Source organism: Dromiciops gliroides, chromosome 1 (assembly GCF_019393635.1).
Source record: "Dromiciops gliroides isolate mDroGli1 chromosome 1, mDroGli1.pri, whole genome shotgun sequence".
Classification (NCBI taxonomy): Eukaryota; Metazoa; Chordata; class Mammalia; order Microbiotheria; family Microbiotheriidae; genus Dromiciops; species Dromiciops gliroides.
The window spans coordinates 242,581,360-242,607,600 of record NC_057861.1 but is presented as its reverse complement, the minus strand read 5'-3'; the positions used below and the strand labels follow the sequence as shown (position 1 = coordinate 242,607,600).

Here is a 26,241-nt window from a genome sequence, read left to right as displayed (position 1 = left end):
ATTCAACTCTGTAAAACCTTACAATGTAGTACAAAATAGGGCCTGGCATGAAATGTGGCAAGAGCTAGCCAAATACTCCATTAAAACACACACACACACACACACACACACACACACACACAGAATATTTGAAAAGTAGCATTGATTTTAATTATACGCAATCTGTGATTATACATGTGTTCACTTAAACTGAAGAACATTATTAAAAGTGTATATTTAAAAACACACATTTAAAGATTTTAAATCTAAAAATTTTAGGATGAGAATATGAATCAAAAGCTTTGTCTTCTTAATGTGAATTTTAATTGCAACACAGTTAAGAAAAAGAAGTAGCTGCTCAACAAGTTATTCAGCAAATCAAAGCAATAACAATAGACACACATTTAAGCTCTTCTAAATTAGTGTTTAGTAAAGAATAAGCTTCCAGGATCTGGTAGTCACAATACAATGAACACTTGAATAGATCACGAAATACTACTCCACAAAGCCAAGTGAAAATATTCCCTAAAATCAGTACCTCTCTACCATGAAGATGCACCATAATGTCTACCTCTAATGGCACATATTAAAGTATCTTATGAAAACACTGTATGAAAATATGAAGGGAATTTTCAAGTCCTCAATAATTCAGGGGTTTAAAAATAATTTTCTTATTTTTACATAATAAATTATTTCTTCCCCATTATAAATTTATATTTTTAAACTATCCTAATTTTCTATTTTTTCTTCTCATGTCAACAGTTTAAAAGTGAATCAAGCCATTGTGATCTATTCTTTTCATTTAGTATATTGCTATTTCTCTGCTCCTAAATCTGCAATGTTTTGTATTTCCTCCATTACCTACCATCAAAACTTTTTATCCTGGTATTCAAGGCCTTCCACAGTGTTTCTAGCTTTATTTCATGAGAATCATCGAATCTCAGAAATGAAAAGGACCTCAGATGCTAGCTAGGCCAACCTATATCTGAGCAAGAATTCACTATATAATAAGTGGCCTTTCAGGTTTTTTGTTTTGTTTTGTTTATTTGCTTGTCTGTTTGCTTGAAGACCTCCCAAAATGAGAAAGGGGCTAACTCCCTAGGAAAGCCACTCCATTTCTGCATTGCTCTAATTATCAGGAAGTTTGGGGTTTTTTGTGCCATGCCTAAAAATGCCCCTTTGCCACACCCACCAGTTTCTATTATTTCTTCCTTCTGGAAGAAGGATGTATGAGTCAAATCCCTTTTCTATCTGTCTCTCCCCTCAAATGCTTAAAGACAGTTATCATCTATTTCACACCATTTGTCCTAAACATCTGCTATATTAGCACAAATCGGAAATGTATGCCAACCCTTGAACAAATACTATTCTTTCTTATGCACTGTGCCACATACCTACCCCCCCCTAAAATGGGGCTAATAATACTCTTTCTACCTCACTAATTTGCTATAAGACTTTACTCAGGGGGGCAGCTAGGTATGGAAGTGGATAAAGAATGGACCCTGGATTCAAGAGGACCTCAGACACTTGACACTCACTAGCTGTGTGACCCTAGGCAAGTCACTTAACCCTTACTGCCCCACAAAAAAAGAAAAAAATACTACTCAGACAGTGTATGTGAGGTCCTTCATAAACTTTAAAGCACTCTATAAATGCAAATAACAAAAAAAATGACGATATTTTTTATCAAAGTTCTTGGCATAGTGCTGCATGCATGGCATGGCATTCAACAAATACATCTTTATTTATTGATTGATACAGGACAATAAAACTACAACTTCTATCAGTTAAATGTTTTCTGAACTCACCCCTTGCCTTTTCCCTCATCCTGCTACATAATCCTAGATACATGGGACATCTTCGGGTGGTGGTTGTATTTCCATCAGTCACAAAGGTGATTAAATAGCTTTCTAAACAGAATCACCTACATTTAGGGTCACTAAAGGTTTATTTTTCCCAGGATCTCAATGTGACATGGAGGTAACCATGGATTCCAAAACCAATGTCAGCAAAGCCCAAATGGTAATAGAGTAGAAAGAGAGCTGGAGTCAGAGGACATACATTTAAATTCCTCCCCTGATGCTTACTACTTGTATGACCTTGGGTAAGTGACTTAATCTCTTGTGGCCAGCTTCTTTATGTGTAAAATGAGAGCATTATATTAGATGATATCTGAATTCTCTTGCAATTTTAATGATGGTGGTAGTGGTGGTAGTAATAGTAGTGGTAGTGGTGGTAGTAGTGATGGTGGTAGCAATAGTAGCAGTAGTGATAGTGGTAGCAGTAGTAGTGGTGGTGGCAATAGTAGCAGTAGTGATAGTGGTAGCAGTAGTAGTGGTGGTGGTGGTGGTAGCAGCAGTGGCAGTGGTACTGCTGCTACTACTACTACTATACTACTATACTACTACTACAAGTAAAATGATAAGGGATCATATAGGCAAAAAAAGCCCATGGAATTGAAAAGACTGTATAAATTGTTATTTTTCATGGATTTGCAAAGTACTGAATCATTAATGTTATAAGAACATCATGGATATTTAATTTTGGTTGTGGTTTGTAACAACTTGTAATAACTAATATTTATTGAACTTGGATTCTTTGCTAAAATGTATAAAGATAGGCAAAATAGACACAGATTGATAAAGCTCATCTCTGTATATTTTATTTTTGGACAATTCAAATTGATTTTCCATGTATTGCATCATTTAAATTCTCTCTTGGATTCAGTTTCCTCATCTTTAAACTATAGGAGTTGAAATAAATTATTTCTAAGACACTTTTCTACTCTTAACTTGTGAACAAGTAATTTTCTTGGGTATTTTCACTTTAAAGTGGAGTAGGAGTGATACATCTAGGTCCTGATCCATAGTCACTCTTACCCAAGAACAAAAAAGGCTTTAATAAAGGAACTGCTTACAAAGATGTCAGTGTCCATAAGGCTGTTTTTATGGGCAAATGAGCAAGAGAGAGAAAGGAAAGGAAGAAGAAAAGCAAATACAAAGTGCTCTGAAAGGGTGATTAAAAGTCCTTCCTTTCCTCTTTCATAGTTTAACTTTGAGCTTTGTCTATGTGTAATCCAGGAAAAGAAAGATCAAGTTAGCTGATGCCACAATCCCAGCTCACTACTTACAGATATAGCAGAGAAAGTAAAAAGGAGAAAGGTCTTAAGGAAGATGTGAGAAACAACAGTCATCAATGATAGGAAGGGGAGGCATACAGAAGAAGGATGCTGACTTGATTTCCCCTAAACCAGCTACCATCAATAAAGTAAATAGTCAACAATCAACATCTATGTAAGCACCAATATGCTAAGAAGATGCAAAGACAAAAATAAAATAGCCCCTGCCCCTGATTGATTGTTGTCCTTCATTGTCAAAGAGGACCAAAATGACATCAATATGTTAGTGTGTCAGATGGTGGCTGATCAGACCGATATGAGCTTGGAATTCTCTACCACAGATTGGGCACAAATTGTATAAATGAACATTTCTGGTGAGGTTGTCTCCAAATCTGCCCATCTCACATGTTTGTTTGTTTGTTTGTTTTTCTAAATATGTATGGACACATACAAAAAACAATGTAAATAAAAGCTTATTTTGGTTAAGAGTCATTAGCATCTGAGGGAGAAAGGACCAAGAAAGGTCTAGTGGGGAGGAAATGGGTGTATATAAAGTGAGCTTGGAGGAGGAGGAGGAGGAGGAGGAAGTGAATTCTAGGCAGAGGATAAAGTTCATAGAAATGAGGCATAGAAATGAAAGATGAAGTGTCATGTATGAGAAACAGCAGGCTAGTTTGGCCACTGTCTAAAGTGTGAAACAGAGTTAGAGCAAGGCATAGCTTGTGTGTTTTGTGCATGAAGTTTCCAAAGAATCACAGATATAGAACTCATCTAACCCAACCCCCTCATTTTAAAGATGAGAAAACTGAAGACTGTTGGAGGTTAAGCGATTTGTCCAAGGGTAATAAGGTTCACAGGTGAAACTGGAACTTGAGTTCTTTGATTTTTCTAAAACACAGGTCTGAACATGTCATTACTCTTCCTCTTCCTCCCTCATTCAAAAAACTCCAATGGCTCCCCATGATCTTCAGGTCAAATATTAAAACCCTCTGTTTGGCTGGTCCCTTCTGACCTTTCTACTCTTCTTAACTCTTTTGTAGTTCAGTTATGTCTGACTCTTTGTGCTCCCATTTGGGATGTTCTTGGCAAGAATACTGAAAAGGTTTGTTATTTCCCTCTTGAGTTCATCTTACAGATGAGGAAACTGAGACAAAGAGGGTTGAGCTTTCCCAGGGTCACACAGCTAAGTAAGTGTTTAAGGCCAGATTTGAACTCAGGTCTTCATGACACCAGGCCTGATGCTCTATTCAGTGTACCATCTAGATGCCCTTTACTCTCCTCCAAAAATTTGATGATCCACTGACATTGGCCTCCTTGCTGTTCCTCTCATACAACACACCATCTCCGAAATTCTGGCATTTTCACTGATTGTACCTCATACTTTGAATGTTCTCCCTCATTGTCTCCACCTCCCAGCTTTCTTTCTTTTTTTGTATAATAAAAGTATTTTATTTTTCCCCAGTTATATGGAAAGATAGTTTTCAACATTTGTTTTCATAAGATTTTTAGTTCCTCCCTCCCTTTCCCCTCCTCCCTCCCCAAGACAGAAAACAATCTGATATAGGTTATATATGTACAATCACATTAAACATATTTCTGCATTAGTCATGTTACGAAAGAAGAATCAGAACACAAGGGAAAAACCTCAAAAAAGAAAAGAAAAAAACCAGCCAAAAAATAGAAAGAGTATGGTTCAATCTGCATTCAGTATCCACAGTTCTTTTTTCTAGATGTGGAGAACATTTTCTATCATGAGTTTTTTGGAATTGTCTTTGATCTTTGCACTGCTGAGAAGAGCCAAGTCTTTCACAGTTGATCGTCACACAATGTTGCTGTTACTGTGTACAATGTTCTCCTGGTTCTACTCAGTTCACTCAATATCAGTCCACTTAAGTCTTTCCAGGTTCTTCTGAAATCTGCCTGCGCATCATTTCTTACAGCACAATAGTATTCCATTACATTCATATACCACAGGTTGTTCAGCAATTCCCTGTGAGAAAATTATTAATAATAGGGATTTGGGGACTTCCAGGGCGCCCCCCCCCGCCCCATTGAAAGAGCCTGTCCTGACCTTTCTTAAGGTCAGCCCAGAGTCAGGAAGTTACTTCATTCAAAACCACACCTACCACTAGGGTTCCCCATTTTCTCTTTTCTCTCTTTTCTCTTTCCTAGCTAAGCTTTCCTATCTTTCAGAGCCATGTGCACTCTCTTTACTACTATTTAATATGCTTTAATAAATGCTTAATGACCCAAACTGGTACAGTAGCCTCTAATTTCTAAGTAACAAATAATTGATAAACCCCAGCTAATTTTCCCTACACTTGGGACAGAAATAGGGTGACCACATACAGTTTTACTCACCACACCCCGATTGATGGGCATTCCCTCGATTTCCAATTCCACAAAGAGAGCTGCTATAAATATTTTTGTACACGTGGGTCCTTTTCCCTTTTCTATGATCTCTTTGGGATACTGAACTATTAGTGGTATTACTAGGTCAAAGGGAATGCACAGTCCCATAGCCCTTTGGGCATAATTCCAAATTGCTCTCCAGAAGGATTGGATCAGTTCACAATTCACCAACAATGCATTAGTGTTCCAATTTTGCCACAGCTTCTCCAAAATTTATTAGTTTCCTTTTTTTGTCATATTAGCCAATCTGATAGGTGTGAGGTGGTACCTCAGAGTTGTTTTAATTTGTATTTCTCTAAGCAATAGTGATTTAGAACATTTTTTCATATGGCAATAGATAGCTTTGATTTCTTCATCTGAAAACTGCCTGTTCAGATCTTTTGATCATTTCTTAATTGGGGAATGACTTGCATTCTTATAAATTTGATTTATTTCCCTATATATTTTAGAAATGAGACCTTTATCAGAAAAAGTGGCTATAAAAATTGTTTCCCAGCCTTCTGTTATCCTAATTTTGGCGGTGTTGCTTCTGTTTGTATAAAATCTTTTTAATTTAATGTAACCAAAATCATCCATTTTGTATTTCATAATATTCTCTATCTCTTGTTTGGTCATAAATTGTTCTCTTCTCCATAGATCTGAGAGGTAAACTATTCCTTCCTCTCCTAATTTGCCTATGGTATCACCCTTTATGTCTAAATCATGTACCCATTTTGACCTTATTTTGGTATACAGTGTAAGATGTTGATTGGTCTATGCCTAGTTTCTGCCATACTATCTTCCAGTTTTCCCAGCAGTCTTTGTCAAATACTGAGTTCCTATCCCAGAAGTCACCTCCCAGCTTTCTTGGCTTCCTTCAAGCCTCAGCCAAAGCCCCACTTTTCTGATAGAAACTTTTCTCAATCTTCCTTAATATTTGTGGCAGTCAGATGGAGTAATGAAAGAGCTTTGAACCTGAAGTCAGGAAGACCTGAGTTCAAATCGACCCTGACATTTACTAACTGTGTAAGTTTGGGCAAGTCACAGCTTCTTTCTGTCTCAGTTTCCTCATCTATAAAATAGGTATAGTAATAGTACCTACCTCCTAGAGTTGTGGTGAGGAACAAATGGGATAATATTTGTAAAGTGATTATCACAGTGCCTGGCACAAAGTAGGCACAATATGAATGTCTTGCTATCATTATTAGTGCTTTCTCCCTGAAATTAGCTCCTTTTTATCTTGTCTTGTCTATAACTTGTTCATAAATAGTTGTGTGTGTGTGTGTGTGTGTGTTTGTTTGTAGTTTTCCCCATTATATTGTGATTTCCTTGAAGCAGGGATTTTTACCTTTTTGGTATTCCTCAGTGCTTAAGACAATGTCTGCTACATAGTAGGTATGGTTGTTTATTTGACACTGCCATTTTGTATTGAGTTATAAAATTTGGGAACCTAGGTGGTGAAGTAGATAGAGTGCTGAGCTTGGAACCAGAAGGAATTACTTTTGTGAGTTCAAATCTGGCCTCAAATACTTACTAACTTTGTGACTCTGGGCAAGCCACTTAACCCTGTTTGCCTGTTTCCTCATCTGTAAAATGATCTAGAGAAGGAAATGGCAAACTAGTATCTTTGCCAAGAAAACCCCAAATGGGGTCATGAAGAGTCAGACACAACTGAAAAACTGCTCAACAAATAGAAATAATAATACTTAAGCTTTCATGAAGCTCCTGCTGATATCAAAAGATTACACACACACACACACACACACACACACACACACACACACAGAAATGGAAGACAGAGATATAGAAGGGACCTTAGGAGGGCATCAAGTTCACTCTCCTTCATTTTGCCGATAAGGAAACTGAAGCCCAAAGAGGTTGTTATTTGCCCAGTCATACATCAAACAGCAAGATCTGAACCCTGGTCCTTTCATTTCACATCCTAGAGTTGGTTTAAAGTGGAATTTCAAAGTATTGAAAGGGGTTCTTTATTATCATGTCATTGGTATAGGAAACTCTCCAGGATGATTTTCCATGACTGATCTAGACCAGCACACCCTGTACAATTTATACTCTTAAAGAGTTGCCTGGGGGGGGGGGCATAAGATTAAGCAATCTAGCCAGGGTGATACACCCTTGTGTATCTGAGGCAGGATTTGAACCCAGGGGTTCCCAGTTCACAGGCCAGCTCTCTAGCTATTCTGCCATGCTTCTCTGAAAGTATATAATAACAAGGAAAAAGACATTGTTTTCTAAAAACTTCACAAAGCAAGGAAGAAAAAACCAATAGGAAGAAACATAAACACATAAATATTACCATCTATAAGCTACTTTAAAAAAATTCAAAAATTCAAAAATCCTTTCCTTGAGAATTCTAAGATTTACTATTCTCACTGTGAGATTGGATTTCCATTTGATTAAATTCCACAATGGTCATTTGTAAATGGCAGATGAGTACAGAGCTGCAAGGACAAATAAAATAAGGACTTGACCTCAAGAAACTTAGAATGATAGTAAGGGAGTATAGGCCTATACAAAAATAAGAATAACAAAACAAGCAATGAGAAGTCCATTAGAAACACAGAGCATTGTAAGATATTCAAGGATAGATCCCCTTCAGGTTTGCATGGTAATGGGTTGAGCAAGTGTGGGAGCAATTAGAGTTCACCAAATGCTTTAACTTGATGACTGACTGCAGCTCCAAAGAAAGATTTTTTGACTATCAAAATGGCATAGCTTGCCATACATAAAGCAGCATTATTCCAAGTAATTTCAATCTCCAATAGTCTGCACTTTTTCCAGAGGCTTAGAGGCAGACAGAGGATCTCCAAATAGGTACATTTTCCCATTACAACTGACCTTCAGCTTTGCTTAGAGCTACGCTGAAGCTTCTACTGCCTCACCTTTGTTTAATGAGAGCCATTTTCGAATGCCAACTTTGGGTTAATGGACTGAGATCTGAGAAAATCTCATGTATCTCTCTATTTTATACCAGATTGCCTTTCTGCCTTGTGGCTTTAATCACTCAATCCTACTCACATCTGCCATAATAACAATTAGAGGTTTTCCACTGCCTTCTACACCCAGGAGGATGTGTCAGACATAGAATAGCTACATTTCTCAGAGAAAGAGAGAGTAAATTCTTCATCTCTATCCAGAAGCCTAGGTAATAATTTTCTCATTTAAATCCCCCCAGGATTACTTCTATTGGCTTCCACACCCACTATTCCCCTAGGTTCACAGCTCTTGTCTGATTTATGAGTTTTCTTCTCTCCTTTCTCTTCTGAGATGAGTTTTAATTATGCAGACAGCAAGAGTTTAGAGATCTCTTCCTTCTTGAGTGCAATTATTTAGTCTTTAGTAGGAGAATTTATTTGATTGGTTGCCTACTATCTGAATTTCTTTATCCAACCTAGTTATTATTTCTGTTCAGTGTTTAACTTTAACTTCTATGCAAGAGAAAGTTACCTTCATTTCATGAAGTTCCTTGAGGAATCAATTTTGAAAAGCCTCAAATTCCAAATCTCCCTTGTGGGCTACACTGTCTTATAAGCACTTGGAAAACTCATATTCCTCTAGCTTTAATTTAATATGGTAAGATCTCTTCTATCATATGAGCTCTGAGAGAACAGTTTCACTTCTTTTATTTCCTTAAAAACTTTCTCTGCTACCAGAACCAAAGATTAACTGTATTAAAAAAAAAACTTCAAAAGCACAAACAAAAATGTGCTCCTCTGACACTAGTTCCATATGCAGCTATTTCTTTTGTAGAATTGAATTTTCAAGGGGAGAATTATAAAGTAGAGGTAGATTCCTTCTGATCTTGATGCTGGCAATTTGGATAGCTGTACCTACGTGCTCCCCTGTTGTGGTTAACAGGAAAAAATAGGTTAGCACATGATCCAGTCATTTTTTAGCACCCTAATTTTATTAAAATGGCATTACAAGTAATTAGTTATAAAATAGGTAAAGTGAAATTATGCTCATTTTACAGACATACAAAAACATCAATATAGAGGGGCTACCTTTATTACTGAACTCAACTATTACCTATGCCTGCTTACTTGAATGAGAATGCGTGAAGGCTTACTGTTGTTCAGTCCATCTGATTCTTTGTGACCCTATTTGGGGTTTTCTTGGCCAAGATACTGGTTTGACATTTCCTTCTCCAGCTCATTTTACAGATGAGAAAATTGAGGCAAACAAGGTTAAGTGACTTACCCAGAGTCATACAGCTAGAAAATGCCTGAGGCCAGATTTGAACTCAAGGAGATGAGTCTTTCAGACTTGAGGCCCAGTACCCTATATGGTGAGTCACCTAACTGCCCCATTTTATCAAATTCTTAGCTAAAATTGAGACAAACTATATTTATAGCATTTTCCTGACCTACCAGTCAAAAAGAAGAGATTAAATCTAGTAAGGTCTATTCCTGATGAACACATGCTAGATCTTTATAATCACTATTCCCTTTGTTGGATGTTCATTGTCCCTTTAATGATTCATTCGAGAATTTACTAAGAAATCAATTTATCTCATTGACCTATGGTTTACAAACTCTATCCATTCCCCTTAAAAAGAAATGAGCTGGGAGTAGCTAGGTGGTACAATGGATAAAAGCACCAGCCCTGGATTCAAGAGGACCTAAGTTCAAATCTGACCTCAGAGACTTGACACTTACTAGCTGTGTGACCCTGGGCAAGTCACTTAACCCTCATTGCCCTGCAAAAAAAAAAAATGAGCCAACATTTGGTCTTTCACAATGCTGTGCTACCTTTCCTCCTTCTCCATCATCTTTCAAATATCACTATTGCTTAGCAATCACATAGACCAGTTCTTCACTATCCAAGGCTGTATTGTATCCAGGTCAAGTGATATAAATTCAAGGACAAGTAGGTGCTCTCTTTCTATCTCTTTACTTATAGGGGCATCAACTTTTAGTTATTCCTTTTATTTTTCTCCCCACTAGTCTTTGGCTTGTGTGAAAGTAAGAATTCATATAATTTCTTAATAGTAACCTTTTACTAGCTTGGATAACCCTAAGAAGTTGTCATTTTGGTTAGGTTATTTCATTATTGATTGATTTTTAAATGTGTTCTTTCCTGAGGTTTGTTAAGGGCACTAACTTCTTTTGTTTTGAAAATATTTGAACAATATAAAACAATTTTAAAACAAAGTGATGCATTGATTCCTTCATATAAAGAACATACATTTGTGAGATGACTAAATAGGTTACAGATGCATAATCTTGGTGTCTTGTGATGCACTGGAGCATCATGATCAGTTTAGTAGGCTGTTCTTAGTATTACAATACATATTTGACTCTGCTATAAAAAATATGGTCATTGCAGTACTTCGTAAAACTAAAATCCTTTGGACAGGATCCAAGTCAGAACGGTGTTAGGTAATAATAAGTCCTTCATTTTAATATTAGTTGTGATTTGGGGGAAAGATCTTGAATAACAACTTTTAACCTTTTATACTATATGGAGTAGAATGTTCCTTTTTCATAGATAAATTGTGCATTATTAAATGCCCCTTTTCCTTGGATGCCACATTTAGAAAAATCTTTATCATGTTGTACAAACCTATCTTTCAAACTTTGCCCTTTATCTCAAATGATTCTAATTATCTAAATAACAAATATGTGTGATATCTGCTAAGTTAAGTTTGAGTGCTGGTAAGATATTCATGTGATGATATCTAACAGGGAATTAGATATATGGAACTGGCTCTCTGAAAAGGGCTCTTGGTTAGAGATAGAAATTTTAGGATTACTTCTCTTGAGTTTTGTAATTTAAGTCATGAAAGTAAAGATCCCCAAGAGAAAATGTAGAAAAGAGACTGCAGACAAAACTTTAGAGTTCTACTGTTTAGAATGTGTATAATTAGCAAGAGAAGTGGGAATCCAGTGAAGGTGATGAAGAAAATCTAGGAGAGGGGGCGGAGCCAAGATGGCGGAGAGGAAACAGCAAGCTGCCTGAGCTCTCCTTCTGTTCCCTCAAAAAGAACATTAAATCAAGCTTCTGGACGGATTCTGAAACTGCAGAACCTGCAAAGAGACAGAAAGACACAGTCTTCCAACCAGAGATAATTTAGAAGACTTCAGGAAAAGGTCGGTCTGACCTGGGCAAAAGGGAGGCCCAGCGCAGGGCAGCAACCCAGCGCCGAGGGGGTCAGGGCAAGTCAGCAGGAGCTACAGGCCACAGCCGAACAATTGAGGCCCCTGGAACCTGGCTCAAAAAATCTGGTGGCCAAGGACAGTGGAAAAATCTACCTGCACCAGCCGAGAGGGCAGTTGCCAGTGGTAGGGCCAAGAACAGGACAGGTGCTACCAGGCACACAGACGCAGCGGCTTAGACAGGAAGTGCAGGGGGGCGAACTACACACACCATAAAGGCCTCAGAGTAAAAAGCCAGTCACACAGCACCTATACCCCTGCACGAGAAGCCCAAAACAAGGACTCTGGTGCCCCCAGAGCAGACCTCAACTTAAAAAATAAATAAATAAGCTGCAATAATGAGTAAGAAGCAAAAAAGAGGCCTCTCCATTGAGAGTTTCTGTATCAATAGGGAAGAAGCCAATGCAAACTCAGATGAGGACAATACCCTCAAATTGCCTACATGTGAAGCCTCCTGATGGAAGATGGATTGGTCTCAAGAACAAAAAGCCTTCCTGGAAGAGCTCAAAAAGGATTTCAAAAATCAATTGAGAGAGGTAGAAGAAAAAATGGGGAGAGAAATGAAAGCAAAACAAAAAAACTATGAAAAAAGAATCAGCAGCTTGGAAAAAGAAGCACAAAGATCGACTTCAGAAAACAATTCCTTAAAAAATTCATCTGGCCAAATGGGAAAAAAAAAAGTGCATAATTTCACTGAAGAAAACAATGCCTTAAAAAATTCATCTGGCCAAATGGAAAAAACGGTACATAATCTCATTGAAGAAGACAATGCCTTAAAAAATTCATCTGGCCAAATGGAAAAAAAAAGGTGCATAATCTCACTGAAGAAAACAATGCCTTAAAAAATTCATCTGGCCAAATGGAAAAATAGGTGCATAATCTCACTGAAGAAAACAATGCCTTAAAAATTAAAATTGGACAGTTGGAAGATAAGGAATCCATGAGACACCGGGAATTAGTCAAGCAGAATCAAAAGAATGAAAAAATAGAAGAAAATGTGAAATACCTCATTGGAAAGACAACTGATCTGGAAAATAGATCCAGGAGAGACAATTTGAGAATCATTGGACTGCCTGAAAGCCATGACCAGAAAAAGAATCTAGACACCATATTCCAGGAAATTATTAAGGAGAACTGCCCTGATATCTTAGAATCAGAGGATAAAATCATCATTGAAAGAATCCACCTATCACCTCCTGAAAGAGACCCCAAAAGGAAAACTCCAAGGAATATTGTAGCCAAATTCCAGAATTAACAGGTGAAGGAGAAAATACTCCAAGCAGCCAGAAAGAAGCAATTTAAATAACATGGAGCCACAGTCAGGATTGCTCAGGACCTGGCAGCTTCAACATTAAAGGACCGCAAGGCTTGGAATATGATATTCCGGAAGGCAAAGGAGCTTGGATTGCAGCCAAGAATCTATTACCCAGGAAAAATGTGCATTCTCTTTCAGGGGAAAAGATGGACATTTAATGACATTGGGGATTTTCAATCTTTCCTGGTGAAAAGACCAGAACTGAAAAGAAAATTCGATCTTAACATACAAGACTCAAGAGTAGTTTAAAAATGTAAACAGTGGGGGAAAAAAAGGTTACTCAATTAGCTTAAACTGTTTATATCCCTACATGGGAAGATAATACTCATAACTCTTAAGAATTGTAAATGTATTTGGGCAGAGAGAAGGACTTTACATAGAGGGTATAAATATAAATTGTCTTTGATGTGATGATACAAAGAAAACTAAGGGGTTAAAAAGGGAGTCTCTGGGGAGGAGAGGAAAGGGGAGGTGGAATGGGGGGAATTACATCATATGAAGAGGTGAAGAAAAAACCTATTACAATAGAGGGAAAGAAAGGAGGGGTGAACATTGTTTCAACCCTACTCTCATTAGATTTGATTCAAAGAGGGAATAACATATACATTCATTGGGATAAAGAAACTTAGCTCATTCTTTAGGGAAGTAAAAGGGTAAGGGAAAGGGGGGACTGATAGAAGGGAGGACAAAAGCAAGGGAGAAAAGGGTAAAGAAAAGAGGGGGGGTGATAAAAAGGGAGGGCAGATTGGGGGAGGCAGGGGTAAGAAGTAAAACATCGGTGAGAAAGAATAGTGTGAAAGAAGGGGGGAAAAGTACAAAGGGGGTAAATATAATGGAGGGGAATAGACAGTCAGTAAGAATAACTATGAATGTGAATGGGATGAACTCTGCTATAAAACGGAAGCTAATTGTAGAGTGGATTAAAAACCAGAATCCTACAATATGCTGTTTACAAGAAACACATTTGAAGCAGAGAGATACACACAGAGTAAAGGTAAAAGGCTGGAGCAGAATATATTATGCTTCAGCTAAAGTAAAAAAAGCAGGGGTAGCAATCCTTATCTCAGACAAAGCGCAGGCAAAATTAGATCTCATTAAAAGAGATAAGGAAGGGGCAGCTAGGTGGCGCAGTGGATAGAGCACCAGCCCTGGAGTCAGGAGTACCTGAGTTCAAATCTGGCCTCAGACACTTAACACTTACTAGCTGTGTGACCCTGGGCAAGTCACTTAACCCCAATTGCCTCACTTAAAAAAAAAAAAAAAAAGAGAGATAAGGAAGGAAATTACATCTTGCTTAAAGGTACTATAGACAATGAAGTAATATCAATATTAAATATGTATGTGCCAAGTGGTATGGCATCCAGATTCTTAGAGGAGAAGTTAAATGAATTACAAGAGGAAATAGACAGTAATACTATACTAGTGGGGGATCTGAATCTCCCCCTCTCAGAATTAGATAAATCTAGCCAAAAAATAAATAACAAAGAAGTGAAAGAGGTGAATAGATTACTAGAAAAGTTAGACATGATAGATGTCTGGAGAAAATTGAATGGGGATAGAAAGGAAAATACCTTCTTCTCAGCAGTACATGGCACATTTTCAAAAATTGACCATGTATTAGGGCACAAAAACATCATAGTCAAATATAGAAAGGCAGAAATAGTAAATGCATCCTTTTCAGATCATGATGCAATAAAAATTACATGTAAGAAAGAGCCAAGGAAAAGTAGAATGAAAATCAATTGGAAACTAAATAATTTCATTCTAAAGAATGAATGGGCCAAACAACAAATCATAGAAACAATCAATAACTATATCCAAGAGAATGACAATAATGAGACAACATATCAAAATCTATGGGATGCAGCCAAAGCAGTACTTAGGGGAAAATATATAGCTCTAAATGCTTACATGAATAAAAAAGAGAAAGAGGAGATTAATGAATTGGGCATGCAACTTAAAAAGCTAGAAAAAGAACAAATTAGAAATCCCCAATTAGATACTAAACTAGAGATCCTGAAAATTAAAGGAGAAATTAATAAGATTGAAAGCAAAAAAACCATAGAATTAATAAAACCAAGAGCTGGTTTTATGAAAAAACCAATTAAATAGATAAAATATTGGTTAATTTGATTAAACAAAAGAAAGAAGAAAACCAAATTACCAGTATCAAAAATGAAAAGGGTGATGTTACCACCAATGAAATGGAAATTAAATCAATAATTAGGAATTATTTTGCCAAATTGTATGCCAATAAATTTGACAATCTAAATGAAATGGATGAATATTTACAAAAACACAAACTGCCCAGGTTAACTGAAGAGGAAATAAAATCCTTAAATAAACCCATATTAGAAAAGGAAATTGAACAAGCCATTAATGAACTCCCTAAGAAAAAATCCGCAGGGCCAGATGGGTTTACGGGTGAATTTTACCAAACATTTAAAGAACAATTAATTCCAATATTATTCAAATTATTTGGAAAAATAGGTGAAGAAGGAGTTCTACCAAATTCGTTTTATGACACAAATATGGTGGTGATACCAAAACCAGGCAAAGCAAAAACAGAGAAAGAAAACTATAGACCAATCTCCCTAATGAATATTGATGCTATAATCTTAAATAAGATATTAGCAAGGAGATTACAGCAAGTGATCACCAGGATAATACACTATGACCAGGAAAGCAGGGCTGGTTCAACATTAGGAAAACTATTAACATAATTAACCACATCAATAAGAAAACCAACCAAAATCATATGATTATCTCAGTAGACAGAGAAAGTTTTTGACAAAATACAGCACCCATTCCTAATAAAAACATTAGAGAGTTTAAGAATAGGTAGAGCTTTCCTTAGAATAATAAACAGTATCTACCTAAAGCCATCAGCAAGTATTATATGCAATGGATATAAATTAGGGGCCTTCCCAATAAGATCAGGGGTGAAACAGGGATGTCCATTATCACCCCTATTATTTAATATTGTCCTAGAAATGTTAGCTTTAGCAATCAGAGAAGAGAAAGGAGTTAAAGGAATTAGAATAGGCAAGGAGGAAACAAAACTATCACTCTTTGCAGATGATATGATGGTATACTTAAAGAATCCTAGTGAATTAAGTCAAAAATTACTTGAAACAATTAACAACTTTAGCAAAGTAGCAGGATATAAAATAAATCCACATAAATCATCAGCATTTCTATACATGACCAACAAAGTCCAACAGCAAGAGATAGAAAGAGAAATTCCATTTAAAGTAACAGTAGATAATATAAAATACTTTGTGAGTCTACTTGCCAAGACAAACCCAGGAACTCTATGAACACAACTACCAAACACTCTTCACACAAATCAAATCAGATCTAAATAATTGGAAAGATATCAATTGCTCATGGATAGGCAGAGCTAATATAGTAAAAATGATAATACTGCCTAAATTAATTTACTTATTCAGTGCCATACCAATCAGACTACCTAAAAATTATTTTATAGAGCTAGAAAAAATAATAACAAAATTCATCTGGAAAAACAAAAAATCAAGAATATCCAGGGAAATAATGAAAAAAAATACATAGGAAGGTGGGTTAGCGATACCTAACCTGGAGCTTTACTATAAAGCAGCAGTCATCAAAACTATCTGGTATTGGCTAAGAAATAGAAAGGAGGATCAAAGGAATAGGCTAGGCACAGGAAACGCAGTAGTAAATGACACTAGTAATGTAGTGTTTGATAAACCCAAAGACTCCAACTTCTGGGATAGGAACTCAGTATTTGACAAAAACTGCTGGGAAAACTGGAAGATAGTATGGCAGAAATTAGGCACCTTATACTAAAATAAGGTCAAAATGGATACATGATTAAGATATAAGAGGTGATACCATAGGTAAATTAGGAGAGAAAGAAATAGTCTACCTTTCAGATCTTTGGAAAGGAAAACAGTTTATGACCAAAGAAGAGATAGAGAATATTATAAAATGCAAAATGGATGATTTTGGTTACATTAAGTTAAAAAAAATTTGTAAAAACAGAAGCAATGCATCCAAAATTAGAAGGGAAGCAGAAAGCTGGGAAACAATTTTTATGGCCAGCACTTCTGATAAAGGCCTCATTTCTAAAATATATAGGGAACTAAATCAAATTTATAAGAACCCAAGTCATTCCCCAATTGAGAAATGGTCAAAGGATATCAATAGGCAGTTTTCTGAAGAAGAAACCAAAGCTATATATTCCCATATGAAAAAATGCTCTAAATCTCTAATGATTAGAGAGATGCAAATTAAAACAACTCTGAGGCACCACCTGACACCTATAAGATTGGCTAAAATGACAAAAAAGGAAATTAATAAATGTTGGAGAAGCTGTGGGGAAATTGGAACACTAATGCATTGTTGGTGGAGCTGTGAAATGATCCAACCATTCTGGAGAGCAATTTGGATTTATACCCAAAGGGCAATAAAGTTGTGCGTACCCTTTGACCCAGCAATACCACTTTTGGGTTTTTTTCCCAAAGAAATCTTGGAAAGGGAAAAGGGACTCACATGTACAAAAATATTTATAGCTGCTCTTTTTGTGGTGGCAAGGAATTGGAAGTTGAGGGGGTGCCCATGAATTGGGGAATGGCTGGACAAGTTGTGGTATATGAATACAATGGTATACTATTGTGCTGTAAGAAATGATGAGCAGGAGGAGTTCAGAGAAACCTGGAGAGTCTTGCATGGGCTGATGATGAGTGAGATGAGCAGAACCAAAAGAACATTGTACACAGTATCATCAACATTGAGTGTTGATCTACTGTGTTGGATTATATTCTTCTCACCAATGCAATGGTACAGAAGAGTTCCAGGGAACTCATGATAGAAGAGGATCTCCAAATCCAGGAAAAAAAAAAAAAGAACTGTGGAGTATAGATGCTGAATGAACCATACTATTTCTTTTGTTTTTGGTGCTGTTGTTTTTTTCTATTTTGAGGTTTTTCATCATTGCTCTGATTTTTTTCTCTTATAACATGACTGATGCAGAAATAGGATTAATGTTATTATGTGTGCATGTGTATATATATATATCCTATATCAGATTACCTGCTGTCTAGGGGAGGGGGGGTGGGAGGGGAGGGAGGGAGAAAAATCTGAAATTGTAAAGCTTGTATAAACAAAAGTTGAGAACTATCTTTACATGTAATGGAAAAAAAAATAAAATACTTTATTAAAAAAAAAAAGAAAATCTAGGAGAAATAGGAAAACCATGTAACCCATTGTAATAGAAGAGGATAACCAAAGAGAGAGGGTATGGGCAATAGTGCCAAATGCTGCAGAGTAGATGAATACAAATGGTCATCCATTGTATTTAGCAATAATAGGTTTATTAATGACTTCTGAGGGGACTATTTAAGTATAGTAAAGGGGTCAGAAAGCAGACTTCAAGAGGTTGAGAAATGGTAATGAAGTTAAGGCAGTGGGTTTAGGCTACCTGTTCAAAAGTTTAACAATGGAGAGTATACAGATAGGATGATAGCCTGATGAGGAAGTGGAGTCAAAATTTTGTGGGTGGAGTTGATAGAGTATACATGAGACAGTATAAAGTGAAAGATTCATCTCATCATTGATTTAGACCTGGAATGGACCTTACAGGCCATCTAGTCTACCCTCCTAATTTTATGGGTTAGGAAAATGAGGCTCAGGGAGATTAAGTGACTTGCCCAACTTCACATAGCCAGGTGGTGTGGGATTTGAACTCAGGACTTCTGGGCTCCAAGTCTTTTACTTGCTCCACTATGTCAAGATGTCCCACTATTAAGCAGTAAGAAAAAAGAATTAGGTAACTCTTGGTTCAAGTTCATGAGGATATGGGAAGGGAAGGAATTGAGATATGTGTAGTGGGTATGCCTTTGTAAAGGAGTGGAACCACCTGTTCCTCTGAGACTTGTGGTAAAATAATGGGATTTGGCAGATACTCGAAGGCTCCCCTGGAGATTAATCTAAACTGATTGAATTAAGTGAGAGTGATTGACTTCAGATTAGCCTATTTGTAACCACACCTGCCCAGCCCTTAAGAAGTTATTGTTCTCAGAAGCTAAAGACTTTTAACTCAACTCGAGACCATCTTCAAGTCCAGTGAACCAATGGGTTTGGATGATGCCTACCAATAATGTTGAGGCAATGTGTAAGGACCGCCCAAGCTCTGGGCCTATAAAAAGCTTCCACACTCAGTTTATGGGGCAGTTCGTGATTGAAGCAGGTTCATGGCAGAGTATTTGAAGAAGAACCTGACCAGGCTGGAACTCTAGGCTAGATAGGCCTTTTCTTAACTTTCTGAACTTGATGTGAATACCTGGTTTGCTTTAATAAATACTTAATGTCCAAAGACTTGTGCTGAAGCTTCTAATAAGGCGACCACACATTTAGATTTTAAACATCACAGACTGGAAGGGAAAAGATGAGGAGAGGGGAGAAATTGAGTGGTTTAGAGGAGGAGAGGTTAAACATTTCACTTGAAGTTGCCTCAATTTTCTAATTAAAGAAAGAATTGGATCCTCTGCTGAGAGGTATGAGAGGAAAGACAAGGGACTTGAGAAAGCTTGTAACTAAGAGGGGAAAGCTCTTTACTATGTGGATTTTTTTCCTCTTTGCCAGTTTATGGCTTTGGTAACATACTTATATAAGAACTGCCTAAGCTCAACTCTCAGGGAACATACTGAAATGTAGATAAAAGATCTCTTGTTCATTAATAATAGTTTAATTTGGAGTATGCATGCTTCCTTGGCCCTTAACAATTTAGGAAAGGTTAACTCTGAACATTGTTGCTTAATTTAATGTTAAAAACTTACTCATTAACTTCAGAGGAACAAATTTGTCAGAACTGATGTGTTTGGAGTGTAACAGAACTTGAGGAATAGATTCCTGAAAGTCATCCATTCCATAATACCAGTGCCTATTTAAACATTCAGTGTTGTAGTTATTCTCCTTGTTTCACAGAACATCCATAAAGAAGTATCACCAAAGAACCACAGTGCTTTATTTGTCCACCTTCTAGGTCACTGAAGAAAAAGATGCTGAAGAGAATGAGATTAAACTGAGAATACATAGGAAGAAAATCATGTGGTATTCACAGAGGAGCAAAGATGCAACCATCTGAAATGGTCATGAATTTGAGACAAGTCTTTCTGTCTGTGCTGATATTTGGAGTAGCAGGTCTACTCTTTTTCATGTACCTACAGGCTTGGATTGAAGAGCAGCACACAGGTAATAATGCACAGTTATATGCACTCCTGTTCTGTCAAATAAGTGAAGATGCTTATAAGAATTCAGAATTTTAAGAAAAAATTCACCAAGAAAATGGATTGAATTGGTATTGCTTTTTCTTGGCTGCCATTTATTGATGCCAGGTCAACACATGATCTATTGCTGAACACATTACTTCTTTCCATCTGTTTGCTGGCATGACCTCCAGCACCCAGACTTATACTCAATAGTCTGTCCTAGGATCATTTTTTTAAGGAGGTGGCCCCATTGGCATGGCCCTGATTACAAAGGGATCAAGGAAATTCTATCACCACTACCAATGCATGGAGTAGTGATTGTGGGTACATAGCATCACATCCAAGAGGGGAAAATGACATTCATATGTTTGTATACATATACATGTATGTATATACATATGCATGTATATGTATATGTATACACATATATTTCCTATTGGTTTTTTCTGTCCATCAAAAGACAGGTAAGTCATATTTCTACTCTTCTCTAATTAGTTTCTCTAGGAATAATCTTCTGATAAGTTGGGTAAAATGCATAGATACATATAGACTTGTAAGTCTTATACATAGAAGACTTTGTTGTTTCCATTGTTAGAGATGCACCATGGATTTATAATACTACAAAGAAGTGATGTAATTAGAAAATAATGCTTTACTGATAGTGTCCAGTTGTGGATTCATTTGAAAATAGAATTGTTTAAAATACTACATAAGAATCTTCTTTGTGGAACTATACAGGACTGACAAATAACAGATAAGATCATTTAAATCATTATCCCAATTGCCAGTTTTTCCCCTGGGCCTTTTCTCATGGTAAGTAAGTCTAACGGGCAGAAGCTAAGCTTAATTCTGTTTTCTGGAGAGTATTATTGATCAAAATATTTTAATGACTGAGGCCATGTGAGATTGTTTTGAGTTGTTCCTGTTAACATACATAACTAAAAATCTACAATAACTCTTATTAGCTAAAGTTCTAAAAGCATCTCATAAGGTGGTTTTACCTGGTAAGGCAGTACCATGCCATAGGTCCAATGCACTGTTATTACGTTACTCTGGCATATTAAATAATATTTGTGGGGCATCTAGGTAGCACAGTGGATAAAGCACCAGACCTGGATTCAGGAAGACCTGAGTTCAAATCCAGCCTCAAACACTTGACACTTCCTAGCTATGTGACTCTGTGCAAGTCACTTAACCCTCATTGCCCTGCCCCACCCCCAAAAAAATGTGCATTATTGTTGTTGTTCAGTCATTTTCCATTGTGTTTGATTCTTTGTAAACCTATTTGGGGTTTTCTTGGCAAAGATATTGCAGAGGTTTGCCATTTCCTTTTACAGATCATTTTACAGATGAGGAAACTGGGGCAAATAGAGCCAAGTGACTTGCTCAGGGTCACACAGCTAGTAAGTGTCTGAGGCCAGATTTGAACTCAGGAAGATGAGTCTTCATGACTTCAAACCTGGTGCTCCATGAGCTATGGAACCACCTAGGTGCCCCAGTGTGCACATTCACGAACAACTCTACTGTAGAAGGATATGTTTATTCAATCAGTAACAGTTAGATGGGGCAGCTAGGTGGATAAAACACTAGCCCTGGAGGCAGGAGGACTCACCTCAAATCTCACCTCAAACACTTACTAACTGTGTGACTCTGGGCAAATCACTTAAACCCAATTGCCTTAAGCATCCAGGGCCATCTCCAGTCATCCTGACAGATACCTTGCCACTGGACCCAAATGGTTATGGAGGAGAGAGTGAGGCTGGTAACCTTGCAGAGCCCTCCCTCACTTAAATCCAATTCAGTTCAAGTCATGACATCTATCATGGTCCTCTTTGAGAACAAAGGACAAACAACAGCAGCAGTTGAACAGTCACAGATCAGGAAACATCCTTACCGCAAGATACATTAAAGAAATTATTGCGGCCTCTTCCCTCAAATATACTGCAGTTCTACAGAGGTTGATGAGATAAACAGACCAAGGGTACAGGCAATAACACAAAGATAAGTACTTTGAAACTGGTAAAATAATAGAAGCTACATATTCAGGAAAAGGTGATATCTAGGAAATTCCTAAGATGAATTTTGTTGTAATTCATAGAAATTCATAGAAATGGAGGCGGGTCAACTGGGGATTGTGAGACAGTTTTGGAAAATGGCTTTCCTCATGTTAGGTTTTTTGTTTTGTTTTGTTTTGGGTTTTGTTGGGTTTTCTGTTGTTTTATTTTGTTTTGTTCGTTTTGGTTTGTTTGGTTGGTTGGTTGTTTTTGATTGTTTGGTTTTGGGGGGGGGTGTTTTTGTTTTTTGTTTTTTGCAGGGCAGTGACATGCCCAGAGTCACATAGCTAGTAAGTGTCAAAGTGTCTGAGGCTGGATTTGAACTCAGGTCCTCCTGAATCCAGGGTCAGTGCTTTATCCACTGTGCCACCTAGATGCCTCCTCATATTAGTTTTAAATGTGGGATTAGGACCAAGAGGTACCACTTCATATCTATCACATTGACTAATATGACAAAAAAAAAAAAAAGGAAAATGATAAATGCTGGAGAAGATGTGGGAAAGTTGGAACACTAATGCATTTTTGGTGGAGTTGTGAACCGATCCAACCATTCTAGAGAACAATTTGGAATTATGCCCAAAGGGCTATAAAGCTGTGCATACCCTTTGACCTAGCAATACCACTTTTAGGTACCTTTTGATCCAGTAATACCACAGCTAGGTCTGTATTACAAAGAGATCATACAAAGGGGGAAAGGACCCACATGTACAAAATTATTTATAGTAGCTCATTTTGTGGTGGCAAATAGTTGGAAATTGAGGGAATGGCCATCAATTGTGGAATGTCTGAACAAGTTTTGGTATATGAATGTAACGGGATGCTATTGTGCTCTAAGAAATGATGAGAAGATGGATTTTGGAAAAAACCTGGAAAGACTTACATGAAATAATGCTGAGTAAAGTGAGCAGAATTAGGAGAACATTGTACATAATAACAGCAACATTGTGCAATCAATTATGACAGACTTGGCTTTTCTAAGCAATATAATGATCCAAGACAATTCTAAAAGTTTCATGATGGAAATGTTCTCCACATCCATGAAAATAATTGTGGTGTTTTAATGCATGTTGAATCATACTATTTTCACTTTATTTTTTTTGTTTTTGCATTTTTTCTTTCTCATGGTTTTTCCCCTTTTTTTCTAATTCTTTAACAACATGACTAATATGGAAATATGATTAACATGACTGTACATATATAACCTATATTAAATTGCTTTCTGTCTGGGGGAAGGGAGAGGGAAGAGAGGGTGGAAGAAAAATTTGGAACTCAAAATCTTACGAAGATGAATGTTAAAAACTATTTTTACATGTAATTGGAATAAAAATGCTAAAAATATGGGGTCAATGAACCATTATTATTTATTATTTTATTGATTTTATATGTATTTCTTAGGGGTCCTTTACAAATCAATCAGATACTTTAGAAGGAATTCTTCCATATTTCACAAACAACTCAAAAGTCAGAGTAATCAAATTACTCAGCACCCAAAGCATTAGTCGTGATTTAAAAAAAAACAACAACCCTAGATAGTTTTGAACATATGAGTGTTTCAGTTTTAGCTCATTAAGTTAAGTCCTTCTAGTCCATTTTACCTGAGGGCTTGAAAACTTAATAAAATGTGGAACATTTGCTGAGTCTTGCCAATTTTACCTGGGTTTTTCTAATTAAAATCTCTTTACTATTTACAGTTACCTTCCTACACTCCCTTGGTTTATTTAATTAAAAGATAAAAATAGAGGGGTTTTTTCATCTGGTAAGGGGATATTTAAAAATAGAATTAAGTTCTCCCCACCAATATTTAGCTTTTTATAACCAAATCCACATTCTGAGGGACCTTAGACATCATATAATCCAACTTCCTCATTTTACAGACTAGGAAACTGAGTGTCAAGGAGGTTAAATTATTTGAGATATGAAAAAAAAAACACATTAGATTTGGAGTCAGAAGATTTGGGGTGGAATCTCATGTCTAAAACTAACTTAAATCCAGGGTGACTTTAAGCAAATCTTTTAACCTCTATGAACCTTAGTTTTCTTCTCTACAAAATAGGTATAATAACCTATTCCTTGCCTCAAAAGAGTTTATAAGAAAAGCAACTTGCAAACCTCAAATACATTTCTATGAGTATTATTAGTGCCTAATGTTCCATAAGTGACAAACAACAGAGCTAGGATTTGAATTATTAGCACATCACATGTATATTACATTTTTTGCAAAGTATTTTTCTCTGAATAATGTTTTGAAGTAAGTGGAACAAGTATTATCACCATCCCCTTTTTACCAAAGAGGGAACTGAGTCACTGGGATCAGTAGTTTCTGGAGTGAAATTCAAATCTAAGACTCTTGATTCCCAATCAAATGTTCTATCCCTTATATCACTCTGCTTCTCCACTATTCTTATTCCTAAATCCAGTGTTCTTTACATGACACCACACTGCCTCATGTGATCTTAATTCAGAGATGACCTAAATCCCTACAGACCAGCTCAGCAACTAAACTGATCTGGAGCTCGGCACAGCCTAACCTAAGCTCTATTCCTCAGAACTTTTCTAGTATTATGAAGATTCACCAGGTAAACCTAGTGTATGCATCCTTCCCCATATCCCCCCTCCCCTTGTTAAGTGTAGTCAGGAGATATTCAGTCCTCCAAGGCAATCACCTCTATGTGAGGCTGAGTGATAAAGAAGACAAAAAGAGGATTTTCCTGAAAGTTAACACCAATCATCACATTTTTCCCCATCCAGTATAATCTTTAGCCCCAACCATGCAATTTAGACTGTCTACATTTCAGGATCTCAAAGAAGTTAGCCTGCTCTTCCACTTCAAGTTATTATATTAGCTTTCCACATGAAGATGTCTAAGTGTGTTTAATATTGGGATATAAAAATGTTTTCTAGGTCCAGTGACGTGAACCATAGGATAATGTCAACTTGTTTAGTGATGGGAGAGATGAAATTGGCAAAAGGAGATTTTCTCTTAATTTTTAAAAGTCTGTGTATAAAGCTGTAATGGATGATTCTTTAAAGCCAGTAACTCTTTAGCTTTCAGTTTATTGATTTCCTTACTCAGTAAACTTTAAACTCAGAAACATTTGGGGGAGGGGGCAGCTAGGTGGCACAGTAGATAAAGCACTGACCTTGGATTCAGGAGGACCTGAGTTCAAATCCGGCCTCAGACACTTGACACTTACTAGCTGTGTGACCCTGGGCAAGTCACTTGACCCTCATTGCCCATGCAAAAAACCAAAACAAAACATTTGGGGGATCCCTAATTCTTTATTCTCTCTGATTTCCATGAAGTTGGGACTTTTATACCCCTTTCACCAAATTCAATTAAGCATTTGTCACCATAATATTCAAAAGGCACCAATGCATTTTATATTCCTGAATAATACAATCTCAGTTGAAAAGGATCTCATAGGCTGTGCATTTCTGCTATGTTTTGTTGGAAATTTCTACTCTGTACCATCTGCCCAACAAGCATTAATCTAGCCTCTACCATGATTGATACCAATCTTTGGATAGGATCTAGGATGATACAATATACAATGAATTGGGCAGCTAGATGGCACAGTGGATAGAGCACCAACCCTGGAGTCAGGAGGTCCTGAATTCAAATTTGGCCTCAGACACTTAACACCTACTAGCTGTGTGACCCTGGGCAAGTCACTTAACCCCAACTGCCTCACTAAAAAAACAACAAAAAAAAAACCCAATATACAATGAATTGCTGAAATGGTGCTCTTTGGCAATAATGGAAATGTGAAGCTATTTCCCAAACCAAATCCAGCAAGACTAGGATGTCCTTTGAGCTAAATGTTGTGTCTTGTGTGATCAGGGAGGTAAGAAGCTACTCTGACAGTCATATCTCTTTTTTTCCATTCACACCCAACATGCTACCATCCATGGCAACAGAGACTGAAAGCAGAAGATCCAAATACTTTATTAT

General features: G+C 36.9%; 1 protein-coding gene across 1 annotated transcript in view; it reads left to right on the top strand.

Moving 5' to 3' along the window:
* Window positions 1-26,241, top strand: part of CHST9 (carbohydrate sulfotransferase 9) — a 361,943-nt gene that overhangs the window by 41,292 nt on the left and 294,410 nt on the right. The window contains exon 2 of the mRNA XM_043976762.1: window positions 20,010-20,218. Within this exon, the coding sequence (XP_043832697.1) occupies window positions 20,098-20,218 (121 nt within the window). The 5' untranslated portion in view covers window positions 20,010-20,097. The remainder of the gene's footprint in view (window positions 1-20,009; window positions 20,219-26,241) is intronic.